The 25,352-nt window shown below is 31.7% G+C and overlaps 1 protein-coding gene across 1 annotated transcript; it reads right to left on the minus strand.

Moving 5' to 3' along the window:
- Positions 1-4,089: 4,089 nt before the first annotated feature.
- Positions 4,090-4,626, minus strand: LOC145952052 (uncharacterized). The gene has a single exon (XM_083064271.1). It carries the CDS (start codon positions 4,624-4,626, stop codon positions 4,090-4,092), a length of 537 nt encoding a protein of 178 aa, XP_082920397.1.
- Between the last annotated feature and the right edge of the window lie 20,726 nt (positions 4,627-25,352).

Consider the following 25,352-nt stretch of genomic DNA (forward strand, 5'->3'; position numbering starts at 1 on the left):
TATAGAATAGTCTGCATTGAAGTACGTAGAGTGTTATTTTTAGAGAAAAAATGTTTTTATTGCATTGATAATTTTGAGTCTTATAATGTGTTTCTTTCTTAAGATACATAAACTCGTTAAAACGTTTGAGTGCAGTTAAAGATTCTCGAATCAAAGAACATTGCTTTAAAAATATATTTTAGTAGAAGAAATAATTTTGAGGGAGAAATAGATTAACTTGTATTTTTTCGTATAATTTTTCTCACCTACTGATGTATATATATAGACACTATTAGATACTCTTTTCAACAAGAGTACGTGTACCAGTTTTAAAATTTGTTTTTGGAATAGTAAAATAAATGATGTACTTGTACTAACTAATTTGAAACAAAACGTGGACTTGGTCAGAGATGAAAAATCTCAACTGCTTTGATTTTAGAACGTTAGAGTATAAAAAAAAACAAATATTAATTAGATTAATATTTAATTTAAATTTTAAATTATAAAATAATTTCTCAACAATTTCTAATATTGATTATTAGATTGTGGATATTTTAAGACTCGTTAATGTTATTCAGCCAATGTATTTAATAAGTTAGTTAAATATTAATACTTAGAAATATATCTTTTAACATATTAGTTTTTTCAAATAGATGAAATGAAATAAACGACTATTTTATATGATAAACGACTATTTTATATGATTAAGATTTATAAAAAATATATCTAAATTTATAATTATACTTAGATATGAAATTTTGTCATAGATATTGTTCCATATATGTTTATATATATTTTGACACATATTTGGTTTTCTAAAAAATTAAATAATGTTACAAAAGAGAGAAAAGTAGAGAGAACAAACAAGACAATAAGAGATAAGAAAAGAATTTGACTGATATGTTATATTTCGGAGAGGAGTAACCTATTTATAAGTACATGTGATAACTGAACAATTACACAATAAAGGGAATAATACATAACGAAAATATAAATGGTAATGATTGATAATGAATATTGGCATCCACTAATTAAGCCACCAATTATTATTCATAACACTCTCCCTTGGATGTCCAATATTTAGAATGTGCCTCGTTAAAACCTTATTAGGGATAAAAATCTAGTGAAGGAAAAAAAGTACATCATTCATAACAAGATATATTTTTATAACACGTTATTAGCACGATAGTCTTTTATCTATTAGTGTTGCTCAAGGTTTTTCACAAAGACCCGATATTAATTTTGAAGAGACATTCACTTGTAGTGAATGCAAACACTTTTCGATATTTAATTAGTTTGGTTGTAAATGAAAAACTTAATTTACATCTAATGGATGTAGTTATAACATATTTATATGGCTCTCTTGATGCTGATATTTATATGAAACTTCCAGAAGGATTTAATTTGCCTGACGATGCAATTTCTAGATAAGATTATTCGATCAAATTGAATAAGTCTCTATATGAGCTAAAACAATAAGGTCGTATGTGGTATAATCGACTAAGTGAATACTTGTTACAAGAAGGATATAAAAATGATTCAATTTGTCCGTGTATATTTATAAAAAGATCTGAAAACGGATTTGTCATAATTGTAGTTTATGTAGATGACATAAACATTATTGGAACTCTTGAAGAGCTTTCAAAAGCAATAGATTGCTTAAAGAAAGAATTTGAAATGAAGGATCTAGGAAGGATAAAGTTTTGTCTAGGACTGCAAGTTGAATACTTAGAAAATGGAATTCTTGTGCATCAAGAAGTTTATATAACAAAAGTGCTTAAAAGATTTTATATGGACAAATCACATCCATTATGCACTCCCATGGTTGTAAGATCTTTAGATGTTAACAAAGATCCATTTAGACCCCAAGAAAAGGATGAAGAAATACTTGGTCCTGAAGTACCATATTTTAGTGTTATAGGAGCTCTAATGTACCTTGCTAATTATACGCGACTTGATATAGCACTTGTTGTTAATTTGTGAGCAAGATATAGTTCTTCACCTACACGAAGACATTGGAATGGAGTTAAACAAATCCTTCATTATCTTAGAGGTACAATGAATATGGGGTTATTATATTCAAATGTTCCCAAACCAGAACTAAATGGTTATGCAGATGCAAGTTATTTGTCAGATCCTCATAATGGTAAATCACAAACAGGATATTTGTTTACAAGTGGTGGTACAGTCATTTCATGGCAATCTGTAAAACAAACCATATCATCCACTTCATCCAATCATGCTAAAGATTTAGCATTACATGAGACAAATCGTGAATGTGTTTGGCTAAGATTTGTGATTCAACACATGCGGGAAACTTGTGGTTTATCTTCTGGAAAAATGACATCGACAATTATATATAAAGATAATGTTGCATGTATTGCACAATTGATAGATGGATACATAAAGGGAGATAGAACAAAGCATATTCTATCAAAATTCTTTTTTACTCATGATCTTCAAAGGAATGGTGATATAAATGTTCAACAAGTCCGCTCAAGTGACAACATAGCAGATCTCTTTACAAAGTCACTTCCAAGAAAAGTTTTTGAACAATTGATACACAAGATTGGACTCCGTCGTCTTAAAGACTATATGCATGAGGGGGAGAAATAAATATTTATGAATGATGTACTCTTTTTTCTTTACTAGGTTTTTATCCCAAAGGATTTTTCCTAGTAAGGTTTTAACGAGGCACATTCTAAATATTGGACATCCAAGGGGGAGTGTTATGAATAATAATTAGTGGCTTAATTAGTAGATGTCAATATTCATTCTTCATAAAATTAAAAAAAAATGTAAATAAGCAATATGATAAAATCTAACTATAATTTGTATATTAAAAAAAAATTCATAATCCAATAACATCAAAACATAAGAAATACCCAAAATCCAGTAAATAAAATATGAAGAAAAAAAAATTATTTCTGAACACTCCCATCACCAATAAGGTGATCAATTTTTTCATTTGGATCAGCAAAGAAATCAGCAACATTTAAGTGAGTAACATCCATACAACCATAATCTGAATCACCGTCTTCATAAGCAAAATGTGTCTCTATCTTTTTCTTCTTATTAATTGATTCTTGGTAAAGTTCAACAAAATGTTTTGGTGTACGACAACTACGTGACCAGTGACCCTTGGCACCACAATGATAACATTTGTTTTCATCATGTTTGTTACCATGTCCATCCTTTTGCTTCTTATTTTTTTCATTATTTTTTCACTTCTGGTGTGAAAAATTGTTTTTTACCTCATAACCATGACCACAATTGCCTTTACTACTACAACCACGACCACGACCACGATTATTTCCACGGCCGTGACCATAGCCACGACCACTAGTTTTTTTATCATGTGTTGCAACATTCACTTCTGGGAATGAAGTAGAGCCAGTTGGTTGAGCCTCATGATTTTTTTTATAAAAGCTCATTATTTTGCTTAGCCACAAGTAGGGGTGGGTATATGGACCGGTCCGGCCCATTTAAGGCCCGGTCCGTAAAACCCGCATTTTATACGAGCCGGATAAGTCTGGTCCGTAAAATAAATGAACTTATTTTTTAAGTCCATATCCGGCCCGCCAAAATTCGCGGATAACAGACCGGTCCGCGGGCCTAAATAATGGTTCAAAAAAATAAATTTTTAAAAAATAAAATACATAAAATTAGATGAAAAAATATTTTTTTTATTTATAAGCTAAATTTTATCATACTAAAATTTATCAATAGTTAAAAAGGTTAAAAATACTAAATATTAAAATAAAAATAAATACAAATACTTAAATAATAGTATCAAACTTTCAATAATATAAGCATCAAAATGTCATAAAAATAATTTAAATGACAAATAAATACCACCTAAACATAATTTTAATGTCATAATAATTTAAAAATTAAATACACAACTTAATATTCAAATCGTAATATTTAAAAATATTAATTAGTAAAGTCCGCGAACTAGCCCGCGAGTCTGCAGATTAAATTTGCCAAGTCCGCAAACTTTACGGGCCGGACTCAAAAATTAAATATAGTCATACGAATTTGAAAAAAACAGGTTCGTTATCTGCGAAATTCGCAGGCTTACAGACCGGTCTGCGGACCCGGGTCCATCTACCCACCCCTAGCCACAAGGCGACAGGAAATTAATTCAACATATTTCTTAAACCCATTTTCTCGATATTGCTGCTGTAGGAGCACATTAGATGCATGAAAAGTGGATAATGTTTTTTCTAACATATCTTTGTCAATAATTTTTTCTCCACACAATTTCAATTTGGAAGTAATTCTAAATATTGCAGAATTATATTCACTTACAGATTTAAAATCTTGTAACCGTAAATGCATCCAATCATAACGAGCTTTTGGGAGAATCACAGTTTTTTGGTGGTCATATCTTTCTTTTAAATGGTTCCAAAGAACAAGTGGGTATTTTATGGTAAGATATTCAACTTTTAACCCTTCGTGAAGGTGATGACGAAGAAAAATCATAGCTTTAGCCTTATCTTGGTTAGATGCTTTGTTTCCTTCTTTAATAGAGTCTCCAAGACCCATTGCATCTAAATGTACTTCAGCATCTAATATCCAAGAGAAATAACTCTTTCCCGTAATGTCAAGAGCACCAAATTCGAGTTTTGCAATATTTGACATGTTCAATACTATCATAAAAGAGAGACAAAATTAGGATAAAAAAAATGAATCATAAATAGCCAAAAAATTAAAATTATAAATTAATTATTAATAGTGCTTTAATTATGGAAATCAAATTATCTCTGATTTAATATATATTATCACACACAAAATAAATAGAATATATGGTAAATATATATATATATATATATATATATATATATATATATATTGATATGACAGAAAAAAAATTATTGCAAAATATTTAAATTGATAACATGAGCATAAAATATGTGTCATATTACATATATTATTATTAGGCAGAATAAATATATGTAATATGTAGAATATATCACGTCAATAAAACATAGATATTTCTCACTTATGGTGAAAGAAAAAAAAATTAATATAGTATTTATATCAAGATATATTGTGGGATATAACATTTGCTGTTAATTTGTTAGCAAGATATAGTTCTTCACCTACACGAAGACATTGGAATGGAGTTAAACAAATCACTCGTTATCTTAGAGGTACAATGGATATGGGGTTATTCTATTAAAATGTTTCCACACCAGAACTAAATGGTTATGCAAATGCAGGTTATTTGTCAGATCCTCATAATGGTAAATCACAAACATGATATTTGTTCACAAGTGGTGGTACAACCATTTCATGACGATCTGTAAAACAAACCATATCAGCCACTTCATCTAATCATGCTAAAATTTTAGCATTACATGAGGCAAGTCGTGAATATGATTGGCTAAGATCTGTGATTCAACACATGGGAAACTTGTGGTTTATCTTCTGGCAAAATGACATCGACAATTTATATATGAAGATAATGCTACATGTATTGCACAATTGAAAGATGGATACATAAAAGGAGATAGAACAAAGCATATTCTACCAAAATTCTTTTTTACTCATGATCTTTAAAGGAATGGTGATATAAATGTTCAACAATACCGCTCAAGTGACAACCTAACAGATCTCTTTACAAAGTCACTTCCAAGAAAAGTTTTTGAACAATTGATACACAAGATTGGACTCTGTCGTCTTAAAGATTGTATACATGAGGGGGAGAAATAAATATTTATGAATGATGTACTCTTTTTCCTTCACTAGGTTTTTATCCCAAAGGGTTTTTCCTAGTAAGGTTTTAACGAGACACATTCTAAATATTAGACATCCAAGGAGAAGTGTTATGAATAATAATTAGTGGCTTAATTAGTGGATGCCAATATTCATTATCAATCATTACCATTTATATTTCCGTTATGTATTATTCCCTTTATTATGTAATTGTTCAGTTACTATATATACTTATAAATAGGTTAGTCCTCTCCCAAAGATAGACTAGTCAACTTCTTTTCTCTATCTCATATTGTCTTCTTGGTTCTCTCTATTTTACTTTCTTTTATAAATAGTTGCCTTCTTTAATAGAGTCTGTAAGACCCATTGCATCTAAATGTATTTCAGCATCTAATATCCAAGATAAATAATTCTTTCCCGTAATGTCAAAAGCAACAAATTTGAGTTTCGCAATATTTGACATGTTCAATAATACTATCATAAAAGAGAGACAAAATTAGTATTAAAAAAATAATAATAAAGGAATCATAAATAGCCATAAAATTATAAATTAATAGTGTTTTAATTATGGAAATCAAATTGTCTCTAATTTAATATATATTATCACACAAAATAAATAGAATATATAGTAAATATATATATATATATATATATATATATATATATATATATATATATTGATATGACATAAAAAAAATTATTGCAGAATATTTAAATTGATAACATGAGCAGAAAATATGTGTCATAATAATATTCTTATTAGGCGGAATAAATATATTCATCATTCCATATATATTAGGCAAAATAAATGTATGTAATATGTAGCATGTATTGCATCAATAAAACATAGATATTTCTCACTTCTGGTGAAAAAATAAATTAATAAAATAATAGAGTTTGAACATTCTTCTTTGATAAAGTCTTCTAGACATTTGAAAAATGTATGAAGAATTTCTTTATTTCATAGTGTCTTCAAGACTACTATAATGTCTTCAGGACTACTTTGATTCATAATAATGTAAATAATATAAATATTTGATAAAATTCATATTATTAAAGATGAATAACTAACCTTAAAATATTTGTCTTGAAAAATATGACCTTCTTGAAGAAAATTCTTCATAGCTTTCTCTTGTAGTTGTAACACCAATAGATAAAAGATTATCATGCTGATAACGTATTATAAAAGAGAGAAAAGTATAGAGAACAAGCAAGACAATAAGAGATGGAGAAAAGAATCTGACTGATGTATTATTTTTGGGACAGGAGTAACCTATTTATAAGTACATGTGGTAACTGAACAATTACACAATAAAGGAAATGATACATAACAGAAATATAAATGGTAATGATCGATAATGAATATTGACATCCACTAATTAAGCCACTAATTATTATTCATAACAAATAATTATTTTTATGTATTTAGTTTCTCAGTATGTCAAATATCTCCTCAACATATATTTGGCCTCCCAACAAGTTAAATATGAGTCTTATAATAAGTTAAATACATCATCTACTTAAGATTCGTTAATATCATATATAAATTTAAAAACTTATACCAAATCTTATAACTTCAATAAAATTTTGTATAATACAAATTTAATTGATCCAACTGTTAAATTGTATGATATTATACTCAAGATCACATATATCAAATTTCACACGATTCAAAAATTATTTAATAATTCATCATATTACTTTATTTTAACATATAATATGATATTTAAAATATGTATAAATATACATTTTTGGATAACATATCAAGAAAAGTTTAAATCATATGAAATTTTTTATCTACATGATATTGACTATAATATTACATAATTTAATGATTGGATTGGTTAAATTTGCACCGTACAAAATCTTATTGAAGATATAATATTTCCCAATAAATTTTAAACTTAAACCTAATGTGAATGTGACACTCTCTATCATACATGCATAATAATCAAATAAATATAATTCTAATTTTCTTAAAGGGGTAAAACTCAACGTAGAAGTATCATGTTATACGAAACTCAATATTACACAAACTAAATCTAGAAGTAATTGCAAGAAATTAAAATTTGGTGCTAGAGAAATTCAAACTAATAAATCTAAACTCATAATGCAAATAGTAAAAGAAATGGTTCCCTAACTATTATCCCAATGTCACATTCTATTAGAGCATTCCCATCAGAAGACTTAAACTTCTCATCCAACATTATCAAATTCACCTACAGATGCATAACAAAACAAAACACCAAAAAAAAGTGAGAAACATCTCCCTCTGGCTACGATATAGGAAATGGTCGTGTAACCACACACATAGGTAACAATAATTATGCATATAAAACAACAACAACTATCATTAATCACATTTATAATTTTCAATATTCAAAACATGTTATTCAACATTAATTGATCTAATTCATAATTCAAACACAATGAGTATGTTATGATCATGCAATGGACAAGACTCTCCTAAAACTATATGTATGTTATTCAAGACTCTCTGGTGTGATCACCACAAAGAGTGACCCAACATCTTTGTCACACCCTGCACCCAGTAGCCTCCGAGTGGCATTTAACGTGATATCAAGAAGAAAACTCTATAGAACTTACAAGTCATATTCACACTATGTCCCACAATTTATACAAATTTATTTTATAAAAGGGTATATATAATATAATTAATTCATTTTATTCTATATATTTCCTATTCATAATTGTTTCTCTAATAATTTATTTTGTATTAGTCCTTAGGGTTTCCCTGGGTACCCACAAACATTCACAGATTCACAAATATAGGTAATTATAGGGATCAGAAATGCAATCACAATTTACTAACACATTCAAAATACAAGGGAATTCATAAACGATACAAATTTACAAAAATAAATTATTTTTACCAAAATCTTGCAAGTGCTTCAACGATAGAGATGATGTCCTAGTTGCTCCAATGTCCACAAGGGAGGGGAAAGGACACCTGCAAAAACATTCTGATGCTCAAGTTAGAGAAGAATCTAGGTTAAGAATTAGATTAGGGTAAAATGATACATGGTTTCCCATATACGCATGTTGATCACATAATTTACAGGTATAATCATGTGTGGTTACTTTAAGGTATCCTTGTGATTGTGTATAAGATTTATTGTGTCAAGATATTGTTTCTTTATTGTTCTTTAATGTGTTTCGGTATTTTGAGAATGTGGCGTCAATGTCATTCTGCTTAGGGTTTTATTGCTTAGTGTTTTATTTCATGATGATGCGCAAGGGGCCCAACCTAGACGAGTTGGAGGGGGTCAGCTAAACTTGGTCAAGGTACATAAGCCTCCCGAGCTCTAAGTTTATTAGGGTAATGGAGTTAGACGGGAGGTTGTCCCTAATTCTTTATTTGCTGATAGCGAGGATGAGCAAGTGGATATTATTGTGTTTTGTTTAAGTTGATTGATACAGGGCATGTGACACCCTCTACCCCAACATACATATACAGTAATTATAAAAAAAAAATAAAATTTTTCATCATTAAAAACTAAATTTCCAACCACGTAAGAGTAAAGAGTTCACATTCATAAACTTAATCCCAATAACATGCCGGTAAAATTACAAAGAAATAAAAATGAGTTTTCCAAAATAATTTAATAAGAACATCTTAAACTAATCCTATTTATGTCCCGATGTCACATGTCCTATCAGAGCAAAACTCAACATAGAAGCCTAAGCTTCATCACCAACATCCTCAACCTCACGCTGATGATCACCTGTATAACAGTCAAAGAAAAATAACACAAGAAAAGGGAGTGAGAAACATCTCACTCTGGCTCACAGTGTAGAAATATACGTCGGATAGCCAAACACAAAGAAAACAGGTATAACGTAGATAAATTAATAATAACATCACATCTCACTAATCCAAGACATAAACCATCACTTTATCATATAACATTAAAAATGCATAAGTGTGGACACGGACTACATATTATCATGCATGTGGCGCCAGTAAAACATCACATGGCATATTGCCGCTAGCAATACACGAAGAGTAGTCTAGGAGTACATGCCGGGTCACACCCTCTACGCATTCTCACTAGAAGGACATACTACCAGAGTCTCGTCGGTATAGCTAAGCCGTGTAAGATACATCCCATGCACACAATGGGCGAGACTGGGACTTCCAAACTGAGTTATCCCCAAGGACTAATCCCCAAAACTTTTACACTAGGGGGCATTCTCTGGCAGTGTATTCCATATCATACCCTTAAAAACATATATGCACATGATACATGTCAATCAAGACTCTATGCATTCACATTATTATCATCACATCTCATCATCACATTTCATCATCACATTTCATCATCATATTCCATCATCATATTCCATCATCATATTTCATCATCATATCTCATCATCTTATTGATATTATCACATTATCACATTATCACATTATCACATTATATTCACAATTCTCACAGAGCACTTTAATCCATATTAAAACTCATCTATTTGCGAAATTAAACACATATTCATTCATCTCATTCAACAAGGAATACATCAGAACAATCAGAAAGCAAAACAGAAAACATTCATATTTTGCCTATTTCTCGTAGGGTTCCCACAGGAACTCACAGAGCACTCTAATTCATACAATAAACATTTAAAACAATACAATTAACTCATACAATTACCTCTTCAAACCATATCCTCTTACATTCACCAATGCATTCCCTTAGGATTTCCCATAAGAACCCATAGAGATCTCAGATCATACAATTAATTACATATAAGAAAACAATAAGCGAAACGGATACAATTGGGGAAAACCCTTCATATATGAGCATATAAAAAAAATACAACAAACAAAAGATTGGGGGCCAATCCCACTACCCAACAGATATTCCCACACCCAAAGCGAGGTTTCTCACTCCCCCCTTACCTCGATAAGCAGGAGCTGAAACTAAAGCTAGATCTTGTTGGTCTCCTCCTCTAGGTTCCGCCTTGGTCTTTAGAGAGTGTAGAAGAAAAAGAGGTGAAAAGTGAAAAAATGTGCTTTTGGAGTGACAGAGCATTCTATTTATAGGCTTTAGTAGTCTCCAGAACGACCCGTTTCAAATTCAGAATGGCTCGTTCTGGACTCATACTTCATGTCCAAAATTTACATTTAGAACGGCTCGTTCCAGAATCAGAACACCCTGTTCTGGATATGAGTTTCAACTCACAATGGCCACATTTGGAACAGCCCGTTCCCAAATCAGAACGACCTGTTCTGGGTTCGAAGTTTACTCAATGAATCATGTGTTGGAACGGCCCATTCCAACCTAATCTTTCTAGGCCATTTTAGTAGTCTGGAACCACCCGTTCTAATTTGAGAATGGCCCGTTCTGGGCTACTAAAAATCAAAATATTACAAAATAATTTTCATAAATATTTATTGTTAAAATACTCATAAATATTAAAAACCTTTAAAACATTCTATAAAACCCATTAAAATATCTATAAGAAAATAACCTCCATAAATATAAAAATAAACAATAATTAACTATTATACTAGTAGAAAATTTGGGATGTTACAATTCTCCCCTCCTTTTTAAAATTTTGTCCCCGAAATTTACCTATAACAGAAATGGGTAGACTCCTCGCATCTTGCTTTCTAATTCTCATGCAGCACTTTCCTAAATATTTCCCATAAAAAACAATACTAGTAGAAAATCTCGTGTAACCTTACTACCTCACTGAAGTACATCCCTATCAATCTCTCGAAAGAACATCTAATATCAACAAGGGTAAGGTGAGCCACCTTGGTGAGTCTATCCACTAACCAAATAAGATCAAATTTCTTAAGCATATCAAGCAAAATTACAACTAAGTCCATAGATATAAAATCTCACTTCCAAACTAGGACGTCTAAAGGCTATAAAAATCTTAAAGACTTCTAGTGTTCCACCATAGACTTCTGGCATACTACATATGAGTACACAAATTCCTCTACTCCTTTCTTTCATCTTAGTCCACCACGCTTTCGTTGTGCCACTTTGATACATCTTAGTAGCTCCTAAATGAATGTTAAGAATACTCTTATGTCCTCCCTCTAAGATCATCTTCTTAAATTAAAGATTACTAGGCACATAGATCCTATCATTGAACCCCAAAACACCATCAACTTCCACTTGTAAAGGGTTATTCATACCCCTACCAATCCTCTCCACTTGGTTCACTAAGAAAGGATCTAACTTCTAGGCTTCTCTAATCTCATCCATTAATTCACTAGTCACTTTCGACATACTCAATTCAATGCTTCTAAGGGTAAACTCACACATCACGTTTAAGTTTCTAACTCTTCAATCAAATTCAACCCTTAAATCATCAAAGATGGTAGGTGAATGGTCATCCTTCTCAAGGCATCTGCCACAATATTAGCTTTTCTTCTATGACCCTCTCTAAAGATCAACCTCCTAAGCATAAGTTCACTAGGTACACATAGTCGATCTCAAAGTTTTACTACTCCATCTATACTTAAGGCAATCTCTTATCCATTATCTTGTCCTATAACCTCATATCTTGTCACTAAAATGAACCAACTAACTATGCTCCTTTGATTTTCCTTTGACAACCCACTAGTTACTCGAGTCATACTTAGTCTCACACTACTAATGGTAACCTCATAAGTCACGCTTAAATCCCTAATTTGAACTAAAAGATCAATCTCTCTAATCATAAGGAAAGGCAAATGTAAAGGTTTCCTACTCAAAGCATCGGTCACCACATTGGCTTTATACCTAGATAACAACTAAGATTAAAATCCTAGTCCTTAAGAAATTCCAACTATCTCCTTTGGTCAAAAGATATTTAAGGCTCTAACGATCACTAAATACATCAAGTTTAGAATCATATAGGTAGTGTCTTCAAATTTTAGTGTAAATATCATAACTGCTAACTCAGGCTCATAGATAAGGTAATTCCTCTCATGAATTTTCAATTGCCTAGAAACATAAGCTACTACCTTTCCTTCTTGCATCAACACTCCATCGAAACCTATCTTAGAAGCATCACTATATATCACAAAAGACTTACTAGAATCTAGTAGTATTAACACTAGTCAATCTTTCCTTAAGAGTTTGGAAACTACTCTCACACTTATTATCCCACATAAAGGCAACTTTCTCTTCCTGGTCAATCTAGTCAAAGGTAATGCTATCTTAGAAATTTTCTCAATAACTCTCCTATAATAATAAGATAATCTAAGAAAACTCTTAACCTCACTAACTGACTTTGGTATATCCCACCTAAGTACAACTTCTACCTTAGATAGACCTACGTTATACATCCACTAAAATTTAAAAGACCTAGAAAACTCATTTCATACAACCAAAAATCATACTTAGATAACTTAGCCTAAAGTTGTCTTGGATAAATCCGCACTCTCAACTCCAATCTGATGATATCACACCTTGAGGTCAATCTTACTAAACACACAAACATCCACTAATTAATCCATAAGGTAATTTATCCTCGTATCAACATACACACATAAAAAATCATATTAGAATACCTACTTCAAACATTCATATGTATCATCCCTAAGCATGTACGAATCAATCACAATTTACTTCATATAGCATGTACATGAACCAACTTTACCACCTAGCATCATACAACCTTAAACAACCTCTCAATGCACATGACAACATCTCAGAACATCATGACAAAATCATTTTTTATCCTTGCATTGCCTAACAACTAAAAAATATCATGATACCATACATATTCCTTCAACAACTATCAAAGAAAGTGATACCTAGGGAGTAATACTCATCCAAATGATCTCAAACCTATCTAAAAAGAAAGCTAAGAGAACAAGCTACAACTCTTATGAAGACATGAGATTCTAAAAAGATCATCTTCTTAGCTAAAAATTCAAAAACCACCACAGATATATTCAACACTTACAACTAGACCTTTGATCACTAAAGTAGCTATAACTATAGTTCTAGACCTCTGGTTTACTTGATTCCAGTTCCATTAGAAAGATAACGTCCAAGGCTACAACTTTTGTGAATACCATAAAATCTAAATCTGTCAATACGATACTCATACTGGCACAAAAAAACTGCAACGAAAATATCCTCTACACCAGACAGCAATAGTGTATCAATATATCTAAGGCCACAAAAATACCTCAACCCTCCCAAACTCACACCTTAGGTTCATATTCAAGCTTCTCACTACAATCCTAAACCAAAACAACTCACATATTTAGCACAACAGACTTAGAAAATATAACTCACATGCTACCTAAACCATAAAAGGTTAACATCCAAGCACCAATACTCAAGGAAATCACCGATATTTCAACCTTTCATTAAGAACACTCAACTCCAATTCTCAACATATAACCTCTTAAGATTCAATCGCTACAACTATAGGTTTTAGAAACTCCATCAACCGTAAAATCTTAATAAACTCGACAAATCACTGTCTCACCCGCATCCAAGGTTCCAATAGTTTCTAGTTGATTAGCATGATGCTTCGTCCACTACTACTTGCACATATGTTCGCAACACGAGCGATACCACCCAACCACTACTTCTTACATAAGCAAAAAGTATCAAAACAAACAAGTAATCACGAGAATGAAGAAAAATAATCATAAATAGTGTCATCTAAGCAATATCATGCCTATTAGCCAAATTCTTGAGAAAACAATACACATAATTAAATAAACAACAAACATAATCAATCATCACACTAGCATATCAATAAGTTTCACAATCAATTCATTCCATCATTCATCTACCAAACAAGCATAATAGACTCATAACTCACGGCCGATTGGATCAACCTGCTCTGATACCACTTAATGTGACACCCTCTACCCTAACATCCATATACAGTAATCATAAAAAAAAATTTCATCATTAAAAACCAAATTTCCAACCACGTAAGGGTAAAGTTCACATTCATTAACTTAATCACAATAACATGCCGGTAAAATTACAAAGAAATAAAACTGAGCTTTCCAAAATAATTTAATAAGAACATCTTAAACTAATCCTATCTATGCCCCAATGTCACATGTCCTATCAGAGTAAAACCCAACATAGAAGCCTAAGCTTCATCACCAACATCCTCAACCTCACGCTGATGATCACCTGTATAACAGTCAAAGAAAAACAACACAAGAAAAGGGAGTGAGAAACATCTCACTCTGGCTCACAGTGTAGAAATATACGCCGGATAGCCAAACACAAACAAAACAGGTATAACGTAGATAAATTAATAATAACATCACATCTCACTCATCCAAGACATAAACCATCATTTTATCATATAACATTAAAAATGAATAAGTATAGACACGGACTACATATTATCATGCATGTAGCGCTAGTAAAACATCACATGGCATATTGCTGCTAGCAATACACGAAGAGTAGTTTAGGAGTACATGCCGGGTCACACCCTCTGCGCACTCTCACTAGAAGGACATACTACTAGAGTCTCGTCGGGATAGCTAAGCCGCGTAAGATACATTCCATGCACACAATGGGCGAGACTGAGACTTCCAAATCGAGTTATCCCCAAGGACTAATCCCCAAAACTTTTATACTAGGGGGCCTTCTCTGGTGGTGTATTCCATATCGTACCCTTAAAAACATTTATGCACATGATGCATGTCAATCAAGACTCTATGCATTCACATTATTATCATCACATTTCATCATCACATTTCATCATCATATTCCATCATCATATTTCATCATCATATCTCATCATCATATTCACATTATCAAATTATCACATTATATTCACAATTCTCACAAAGCACTTTAATCCATATTAAAACTCATCTATTTGCAAAATTAAACACATATTCATTCATCCCATTCAACAAGGAATACATTAGAACAATCAGAAAGCAAAACAGAAAACATTTATATTTTGTCTGTTTCTCGTAGGGTTCCCACAAGAATCCACATAGCACTCTAATTCATACAATAAACATTTAAAATAATACAATTAACTCATATAATTACCTCTTCACATCATCTCCTCTTACAATCACCAATGCATTCCTTTACGGTTTCCGATAGGAACCCATAGAGATCTCAGATCATACAATTAATTACATATAAGAAAACAATAGGCAAAATAGATACAATTGGGGAAAACTCCTCATATATGAGCATACAAAAAAATACAACAAACACAAGATTGGGGCCAATCCCACTACCTAACAGATATTCCCACACCCAAAGCGAGGTTTCTCACTCCCCCCTTACCTCGATAAGCAGGAGCTGAAACTAAAGCTAGATCTTGTTTGTCTCCTCCTCTAGGTTTCCCCTTGGTCTTCAGAGAGTGTAGAAGAAAAAGAGGTGAAAAGTGAAAAAATGTGCTTTTGGAGTGACAGAGCGTTCTATTTATAGGCTTCAGTAGTCGCCAGAACGACCCGTTTCAAATTCGGAATGGCCCATTCTAGACTCATACTTCATGTCCAAAATTCACATTTAGAACAGCCCGTTCCAGAATCAGAACTCCCCGTTCTGGATATGAGTTTCAACTCACAACGGCGACATTTGGAACGGCCCGTTCCCAAATCAGAACGACCCATTCTAGGTTTGAAGTTTACTCAATGAATCATGTGTTGGAACGGCCCGTTCCAACCTAATCTTTCTAGGCCATTTTAGTAGTTTGGAACAGCCCGTTCTAATTTGAGAATGGCCCGTTCTGGGCTACTAAAAATCAAAATATTACAAAATAATTTTCATAAATATTTATTGTTAAAATACTAATAAATATTAAAAACCTTTAAAATGTTCTATAAAACCCATTAAAATATGTATAAGAAAATAACCTCCATAAATATAAAAATAAACAATAATTAACTATTATACTAGTAGAAAATTGGGGATGTTACAGGGCACCTTCGAGCTAGTTGGAGTAGCTCGACATGCTGTGTCCGACCTGGGTTGTTCTTAAGCCCACTGAGCTTCAATCTCTTTAAAGGAGTTATGAGTTGTGCTTAAGTCGCTTTATTTCTCTCTGTGTTACGGTAGGTAGTCCAACTTGAAGTTTGGTGAAACTTGTATAATAGATTGAAAGGTGTTGCATATGCATAAGTGAGTTGCACGTTTTGATGGTAATCATTTATTTTATGTTTACCAGAAATAGTATGCTTGCATGTTGTGATAACCATCGACTAGCTTGTTCATGCTTAGCTCGATAAAAGTAATAAGTTTGTAATAGTGACTAATATGTAATCGTTTAAGATGATAAGCTCGAAGTGTTAGGTCAAAAGAATATTAAATTCCTCTAGCCTTAAGTTTTGTTGTTAACAAAACATAATTTTTTTATCAATAGTATAAAGTTTTTGAAATGGATAAAACAAATTGTTCACTAAGACGCAAGTCCTTAGTAAGATGAATCATGTATAAGACGATATGTTCAATAAGACGATTCTATTAAAGAATAAGATGAACATTTAGTCATAAAAAGAGATATGCATCAAATCTTTATTATTTACGATCTCTAAACAAGATACTAACTATGTCTGAATAATCCATTAACAAATTAAATTTAAAAACTCTTCCTTAGTAATAACGTTCTACAAAAAGGAAAGAAATACATGTTTTGCATCAGAAAAGGATAAGCAAATCTTTGCAAACACGGACAATTGCAACCAAAAGTTGTTTCACCATTGCAATGTCCTGACACACACGTGGTTCTACCTAGTCGATGCTAAAAGGTGATAAGTAGCTTTCTTGATCAAATAAGAAGTGACAATTTAGTGAAAGCATTTAATGCAAGCATTTATTACACCAACTAAAACTTCTCTCCTTAAAAAGCATATCATGAAGACAAATGAAGCAAACCATGAGAGAAAAACTCAAAAACTTGTAACAGTCATTTTCACCAAAGCCATATAAAAGGAAGTTTGAAGTATAGAAAGAATATAGATCGATAATTATAAAAACTACATTCTTTATTTCTATAAGAAAAATTGTTCTTAATTTGTTGTGTCACGTATTAATAGGAAGATGAAACAATGTTGTAAACCTTAATAACTCTAAGTTATTGGGTTTGAATTTAAAGAAGTTTGTCTGTAAAAGAATATTTGGTGTTGAAGCCTGGAGAGGCTTTGTGTGAAAAGAATACATGAGTAGATTGCTTGAAGAAGTAATTTAAATAATACTAAAGGTTGAGCCAAAGATGACTTGGTAAAAGAATACTTGTATCTTTGATAAGATAGTGAAACTTGATTTGGTTGGATCAAGAATTGAACGTAGTCTCAATGGTTGAGACAAATCAGTATAAATCACTAATTTTATTCTTTATTTTGTCTGCTCTCTCATATCTATCACAATTACTATTTTATTGCACTATGAAAAGTGAAAGATTTTGAATAAAACTATTCAATCCTCTTTTAGTATTTCTGTTTTCTCGACATGAAGGCTTGTAAGTTGTAATCATAATAGTAAAGTGATCAACTTATGATTGTAATTGTGAAGAGATAAGTTTTTTTTTATCATTTTGGTGAAGTAATTAGCTTGTGATCATAATGGTGAAGAGATCAGCTTGTGATTGTAATGGTAAAGAAATCATCTTGTGATCATTTTGGCAAAGTGATCATCTTTTGATCATAATGGTGAAGAGATTAGGTTGTGATCATAATGGTAAAGAAATCAGCTTGTGATAGTAATGGTAAAGAAATTAGCTTGTGATCATAATGGTGAAGAAATCAGTTTGTGATCATAGTTAAAGAGATCAACAAGTGATCGTTTTGGCAAATTTATCAACTTGTGGTCATAATGGTGAAGAGACCAACTTGTGATTATTTTGACAAAGTGATCAGCTTGTGATTGTAATGGTGAAGAGATCATCTTTTGTTGGTAATGGTGAAGAGATCATCTTGTGATCATGTGATTAGCTCGGGCCATCTAAGTTAGTCAATTGGTGAGCCCCCAACTCTGAGTTCTTCTAAGAAAGGAGATCTGGAACCCTTATTTGTTGTTTATTGACGATATTGGTGGTATTTGCATAATTAATGTGCTTCTATTGACGATTTTTTGTGCATTTTTAATGGGCTATGTGTAACATCTTGAATTTTCTATTGGTAAATAGTAATTATTATTTATTTTATATTTGTGGAGATTATGTTCTTATAGTTATTTTAATGGGTTTTATAGAATGTTTTAAAGGTTTTTAATAATTATTAGTATTTTGATAATGAATATTTATGAAAATTATTTTTAATATTTTGATTTTTAGTAGCCTAGAACGGGCCGTTCCAGACTATTAAAATGGCCTAAAAAGACTAGGTTGGAACGGGGTTCCAACACACGAATTTATGAATAATATGCGATCCTAGAATGGGCCGTTCTGGTTTGAGAACGAACCATTCAGGATATGAAATTTGTGTAAGACAAATGAGCCCAGAATGGGCCGTTCCGGATTTGAAACGGGTCGTTCTGGCCACATCTGATGCCTATAAATAGAACATTCGGGCACTCCAAAAACGCATTTTTTTCACTTTTGATCTCTTTTATTTTATACTCTCTGAAGACCAAGGGGAACTCAGAGGAGGAGATTAGCAATTATATATGTTTCTTCTATTTGCTCTGTTTATATGTAAATATAAATGTGTAATTTGAGATCTCTATGGGTTCCCGTGGGAAACCCTAAGGGAATGCATTGGTAATTGTAAGAGGCAAATTTTAAATATTTTATGTTTTACCTTCTGAGTTTTCTGTTGTATTCCTTGATGTTTGTTGAGTGTAAATTTGTGTCTAATTTTGAAAATAAACAAGTTTTGATATGAATTATAGTGCTCTGTAGGTTCCTGTGGGAACCCTATGAGAAACAGACATATTTTTAATATTTTCTGTTTTACCTTCTGATTGTTCTGTTGTATTCCTTGTTGTATGAGATGTATGAATATGTATTTAATTTCGCAAATAGATGAGTTTTGATATGAATTAAAGTGCTCTGTGAAAATGGTGAACATGATGTGATAATGTGATAATGTGAATGTGATGATGTGAATATGATGATGAGAATATGATGATGAAAGGTGATGATGAAAGGTGATGATGAGATGTGATGATGTGATGTGTTGATGACATGATTATAATGAGACATGATAATGTGATATGAGAATGAGACATGATAATGTGATATGGGAATGAGACATGAAAATGTGATATGAGAAAAGCATGGAGTCTTGATTGATATGCATCATATGCATAAATGTTTTTAAAGGTACGATATGAAATACACCGCCAGAGAAGGCCCCCTAGTGTAAAAGCTTTGGGGATTAGTCCTTGGGGATAGCTCGGTTTGTAAGTCCCAGTCTCGCCTATTGTGTGCATGAGATGTATCTTGCGCGGCTTAGCTATCCCGAGGAGACTCTAATAGTATGTCCTTCTAGTGAGAGTGCGTAGAGAGTGTGACCCGACATGTACTCCTAGACTACTCTTCGTGTATTGCTAGCGGCAATACATCATGTGATACGTTACTGGTGCCACATGCATGATAAAATGTAGTCTGTGTCCATACATGTGCATTTTAATGTTATATGAAAAATATATATATCTTGGATGATTGAAATGTGATATTATTATTAATTTATCTATGTTATATATGTTTTGTTTGTGTTTGACTATTTGGTGTATATTCCTACACTGTGAGCCAGAGTGAGATGTTTCTCACTCTCTTTTCTCATATTGTTTTTCCTTGACTGTCTTACAGGTAATTATCAGTATAAGGCTGAGGATGTTGGTGATGAAGCTTAGGCTTCTATGTTGGGATTTGCTCTGATAGGACATGTGACATCGGGGCGTAGATAGGATTAGATTAAGATGTTTTTATTAAATTATTTAGTAAGACCTTTCTTTGTAATTTTCGCTGATTAAGCTACTGTTTAAGTTATGGATGTGGTACCCTCTATTTAAACATGTTTGGTATTTTAATTATGAAAAAAAATTATGTTATTCAATTTTTTTTATTTGTGTTATGGTATGTGGGGTAGAGAGGGTGCCACACTATGAACGCTTTTGTTTGCCAAAAAATCTAAGTCATTGACCAATAGTTGTTCGAGAATGTTAATTGTTGATTTGCGTGGGAAACTGGTAATTTTGTGTTCCCAAAATAAGGCAGGAGTATCCATTTTTATTGTTATTTTGTTGACGCTCTTTAGTAGTGACTTTCTTCTTGTGTATGTTGTGTTCAAGATTTTGAGGTACTTTTCTTTGTTATTACTTTGTTGTCGTCTTCGGATAACATTTCTATTGAGTAAGGTTTTTTTGTTATGGTAGTTATTTGTAGTATAGTTGGTAACAATGTCAAAGCACGATGATTCTAAAGCTAAAGTTGACATTCGTAGTGTCTACATTGTTAAACAACAATTTTAGTCAAGGGAAAAAGAAGCTTTGATGGCGAAGATAAAGATGTTCCATTCCAAGTTAGGCAGTAGCTGGTTAGAGAGGGTGGCATTGGTGGTGACGTGTGTGTTTGGAGGGCAAAAGGGAAAAATTAGACAACAAGAGACGATCTTTAAGCAAGATGAGGGATGTGTTAGTGACTTGTGTAGCAAAGCTTACTATTGAAAAGAATAAGGCTTTGTGAGAGTGTGATAAGTACATTAGGAAAGTGGAAATTTTGTCTTTGGAGCGATCGTTGTTGTTGTCCTAGATTAAGGATCGTCAGGGTTGTGTGACAATTTTAGAGAAGTTGCCTGAGGAGCGTGCTCACAGTTTTAAGAGGGTCATTTGGCAAGTAGCATTTCATGTTGAAAGTTGAGTGTTGATTTGGATTTTATCAAGGATGAGCTTGTGAAGGAGGTCAATCTTCTTTACAAGGATGACTTAGAGGAATCATTTGATGAATGGAAAGAAGTGTTTATGGATTGTGGAGGGACATTTGCTATTGGAGTGTTGATTTATTGTGAGAAGGACATGGGTGTTATGGGTAAAGATACTGGGGATGTTGACGATTGAAAGGGCAAGGGAGGGTACCCTTGTATTTTGTTTTATTTTTTAATTTTTTTTCCATATGTGATCATGATGTTGATATACCTAATTGAATTTTGTTTTTTGATTCAATTGATAGTGCTTTTGTTATGCATGTGCTAAGAAATGTTGTGTTTTTGTAAGATCGTGAGAGGTCATGCATGGGTTCTCACGAGAGCTCGTTTATTCAGACGCAAGAGCTCGTTTACTCAAAAATATCATAAGAGCTTGTAAAGACGTGAGAACTAATTCGCTCGGACTTTATATATGAACTTGTAAGGTCGCATGAACCTATTTGCTCAAACATCGCATGTGAACTTCTAAGGACGTGAGAGTTCGTTCGCTTGAGAACTACGTGTGAACTTGTAAAGATGTGAGAGCTCATTCATTCAAAACTCGTGTGTGGACTTATAAAGACGCAAAAGCTCAATCGTTTGAAAATCGTGTAAAATGTCGTAAAGATGCAAGAGCTTGATTGCTCAAAATCATGTATGAAATTGTTAAGACACAAAAGCTCGTCCACTTAAAAATCGCTTAACCTTGATAATTTGATGTGATAGTATGTATTTATATGGTTATTTAAATTTTCAATAATAATTGCATACTAAATGAGTGAACAATGTAATAATAAATCGTACCTACTATCAAATCTTCCTTTATTTATATTGTATCTTTGATTTTTTGGCCTCACTTACCATTACCAATTAAATAGTCATATTTTAATTATGATTTAACTTGTCTATTAAGCTATATGATTTTGGTGTCATTTTTAAGTAGATGACAGAGCCAGACATTTAATAAGGCAATTAAGGCTAATTCCTAGAGTCCCCAAATTTATAAGGCCTCCAAATTCTTTTAATATTAGTATTATTTATATAAATTAATTTTTAAAAAATTATTAATATTTGAGATAAGGTCCAATATTTTATAAGATACATATCTTAAATTGTTTATATCTCTTATTTTTTTATTATTAAAATTACTTAAAAGATCATAACCCATATATTAGTTTTTGTAAATGAAAAGTCACTCAACACTCAACAGTCACTACTACTTACTTTTTTCTTTTACAGATGACAGATTTTCAACCTCTTTGTTTCCTTTCTAGTCTATCTTTTTCTCATTCTCTCTTGTTGGGAATATGCCTAAATATCTTTAGGAGAATAAATTAATTTTTGATAATAATATTTTATTTATATTTCAAATATTTAGATTTAATCTATTTTGATTATTTTAGGATTTGTTTCCTTGTTTTTAGAATAAAATAATATCAATGTTTGATTTTGTATAACAAATCTTCTCTATAAATAGAGACCTCATGAATAAAATTATATTATGCTCCTATGATAAAAATAACTCTTATAAAATATCTCCTTAGACAAATACCATAAAATAATCTCATCATCTCTCCATTCTCATTCTCAATTCTTTCTTCTCTTCTAATTTGAGAGCTTGATTAGGAGCAATACGGTCCTACTCTTCCTTTTTTCTTGGTTGATTCCTACTTTGTAAGATCCTTTAAACTACTAAGTTAGTGTAATTCTAGGTGCTGGTTCAATAACATCAACACAATTTCTTAGTTATCACCATTGACAATCCATTGTAGTGCACTTCTTGCATGATATTACATTGTGAATTTGTCATGGGTCGTCCTAGGGATCAGTACCACATATTCTCTTTTATTGAAATTGAAGTTTGTCATCGTGACAAGATTTCTTCTTTCCATGATTTCCTGTGTGTCTTTGAAAAGTCAGGATCAAACCCTTCTAAAACATTGTAAATTAATTATTAATGCATGAGAAAAAACAATTTTTTTTTGTTCGTCCCTGGAGTATCCAGGGCCGATAACAGTGACTAATCTCCTCGCTACGTTGGAGACACCTCAAAGAGTGGGATAGCTGGCCCCAAGATTTAACACGACTGCATACACAAGGCAGGATTTGAACCCCTGACCTTGCTTAAGCGTGGATCAACCCCTACTTCTGAACCACACGCTTGGGGTTGAGAAAAAACAATTTAGTGCAGTACTTTTATTTACAAATTATAATTTTTAGATCTCATTTTTTATTGTTTATCATTGTAGGTGCACGCAAAGTGATTGTCACTACGGTTTCAGTTTTGGATACTCATAGCTGCAACAGTTCATAGCCATAACTTAAAGAAATTTTCATTCACAGATATAATTTTTCACTTTCCAGGTTTTATTGTTTCTTTTTTATCTTCTTTTAATTTTAAAAATTATTTTTCTTATTATTTTATTTTAGCCAATCAGTAAAATATGTCAAATAGAAAGTATGTATCTGGTTTTGAAAAGTTGAAAAAAAAAAAAGAATTGAAAAATTAATTCAATCTCAACAAGGTGTTCTTCATAAATTTGTTACTATTCATAAAAAAGATGTTACAACTAGTTCAAAAAATACAAATATGACAGAAAATTCTCCACTAGAAATCCCAAATAATATTAATATAGTATAGCAAAATACTGATAATGAAAACATTCAAGAGGTAGAAAATTTTCACAATATCAATAATCCTGATCCTAGTCGAGAAGATAGTACATTAAATATTTATGAAGTTTCTAAAAATATTTATGATCGAGGACAATGGAAAAATATTGATGAAAACTTTAGAGATTTAATAGTTGAAAGTGATCCAATTAGATATAACAATATGGAGTATCCAAAAGATGAAAATAATAGACACTTTTCTTCATTTTACTACCAAAAAGTAATGCCAAATGGAGAAAAACATGATCGAAGATGGCTAGTTTATTCAAAGGATTTAGATAAAGTGTATTGTTTTTGCTGTAAGTTGTTTTGTTCAAAAAGTAGTGCTTGTATTGTTAACCAATTAGTTAATGAAGGTACTAGAGATTGGAAAAATATTGGTTCCAAGCTTAAGAGTCACGAGACAAGTTATGAACATGTAACTAATATGGATAAATGGATTGAATTAGAAGCAAGATTGAGAAAGAAAAATACAATTGATAAGAAGATCCAAGAACAAATTAATAAGGAGAAGGAACATTAGGAGAAGGTTTTGGTAAGGATTATAACTATAGTTAAACATCTTTCTAAAAACAATTTAGATTTTTGTGGGACAAATGAAAAAATATATCAAAAAAGCAATGGAAACCTTTTGAGTTTGATTGAGATTTTAGCGGAATTTGATCCGGTTATGCAAGAACATGTTAAGCATATAAAGAATGATAAACTTCATAATCATTACTTGAGTAAGACTATACAGAATGAACTTATAGAATTGTTAGCTTTTCAAATAAAAAATATTATACTAAAAAAAGTTAAAGATGCAAAATATTTTTCTACCATTCTTGATTGTACTCCAGATGTAAGTCATCAAGAGAAAATAACTCTTATTTTGAGATGTGTTGATACTTTGAGTTGTCCCATCAAAATAGAAGAATATTTTTTAGAGTTTTTACAAGTCAATGACACAACAGGAAAAGGTCTTTTTGAGGAACTTACTCATGTATTAAAAAAATATGACCTTGATATTAATGATATTAGGGGGCAAGGGTATGATAATGGATCTAATATGAAAGGTAAAAATCAAGGAGTACAAAAGAGATTGCTAGACATGAACCCTAGAGCATATTATACTCCTTGCGGTTGTCATAATTTGAATTTAGTTCTAGGTGAT

The sequence above is a fragment of the Cajanus cajan genome, chromosome 9, assembly GCF_000230855.2.
Source record: "Cajanus cajan strain Asha chromosome 9, NIPB_CcT2T_4, whole genome shotgun sequence".
NCBI classification, from domain to species: Eukaryota; Viridiplantae; Streptophyta; class Magnoliopsida; order Fabales; family Fabaceae; genus Cajanus; species Cajanus cajan.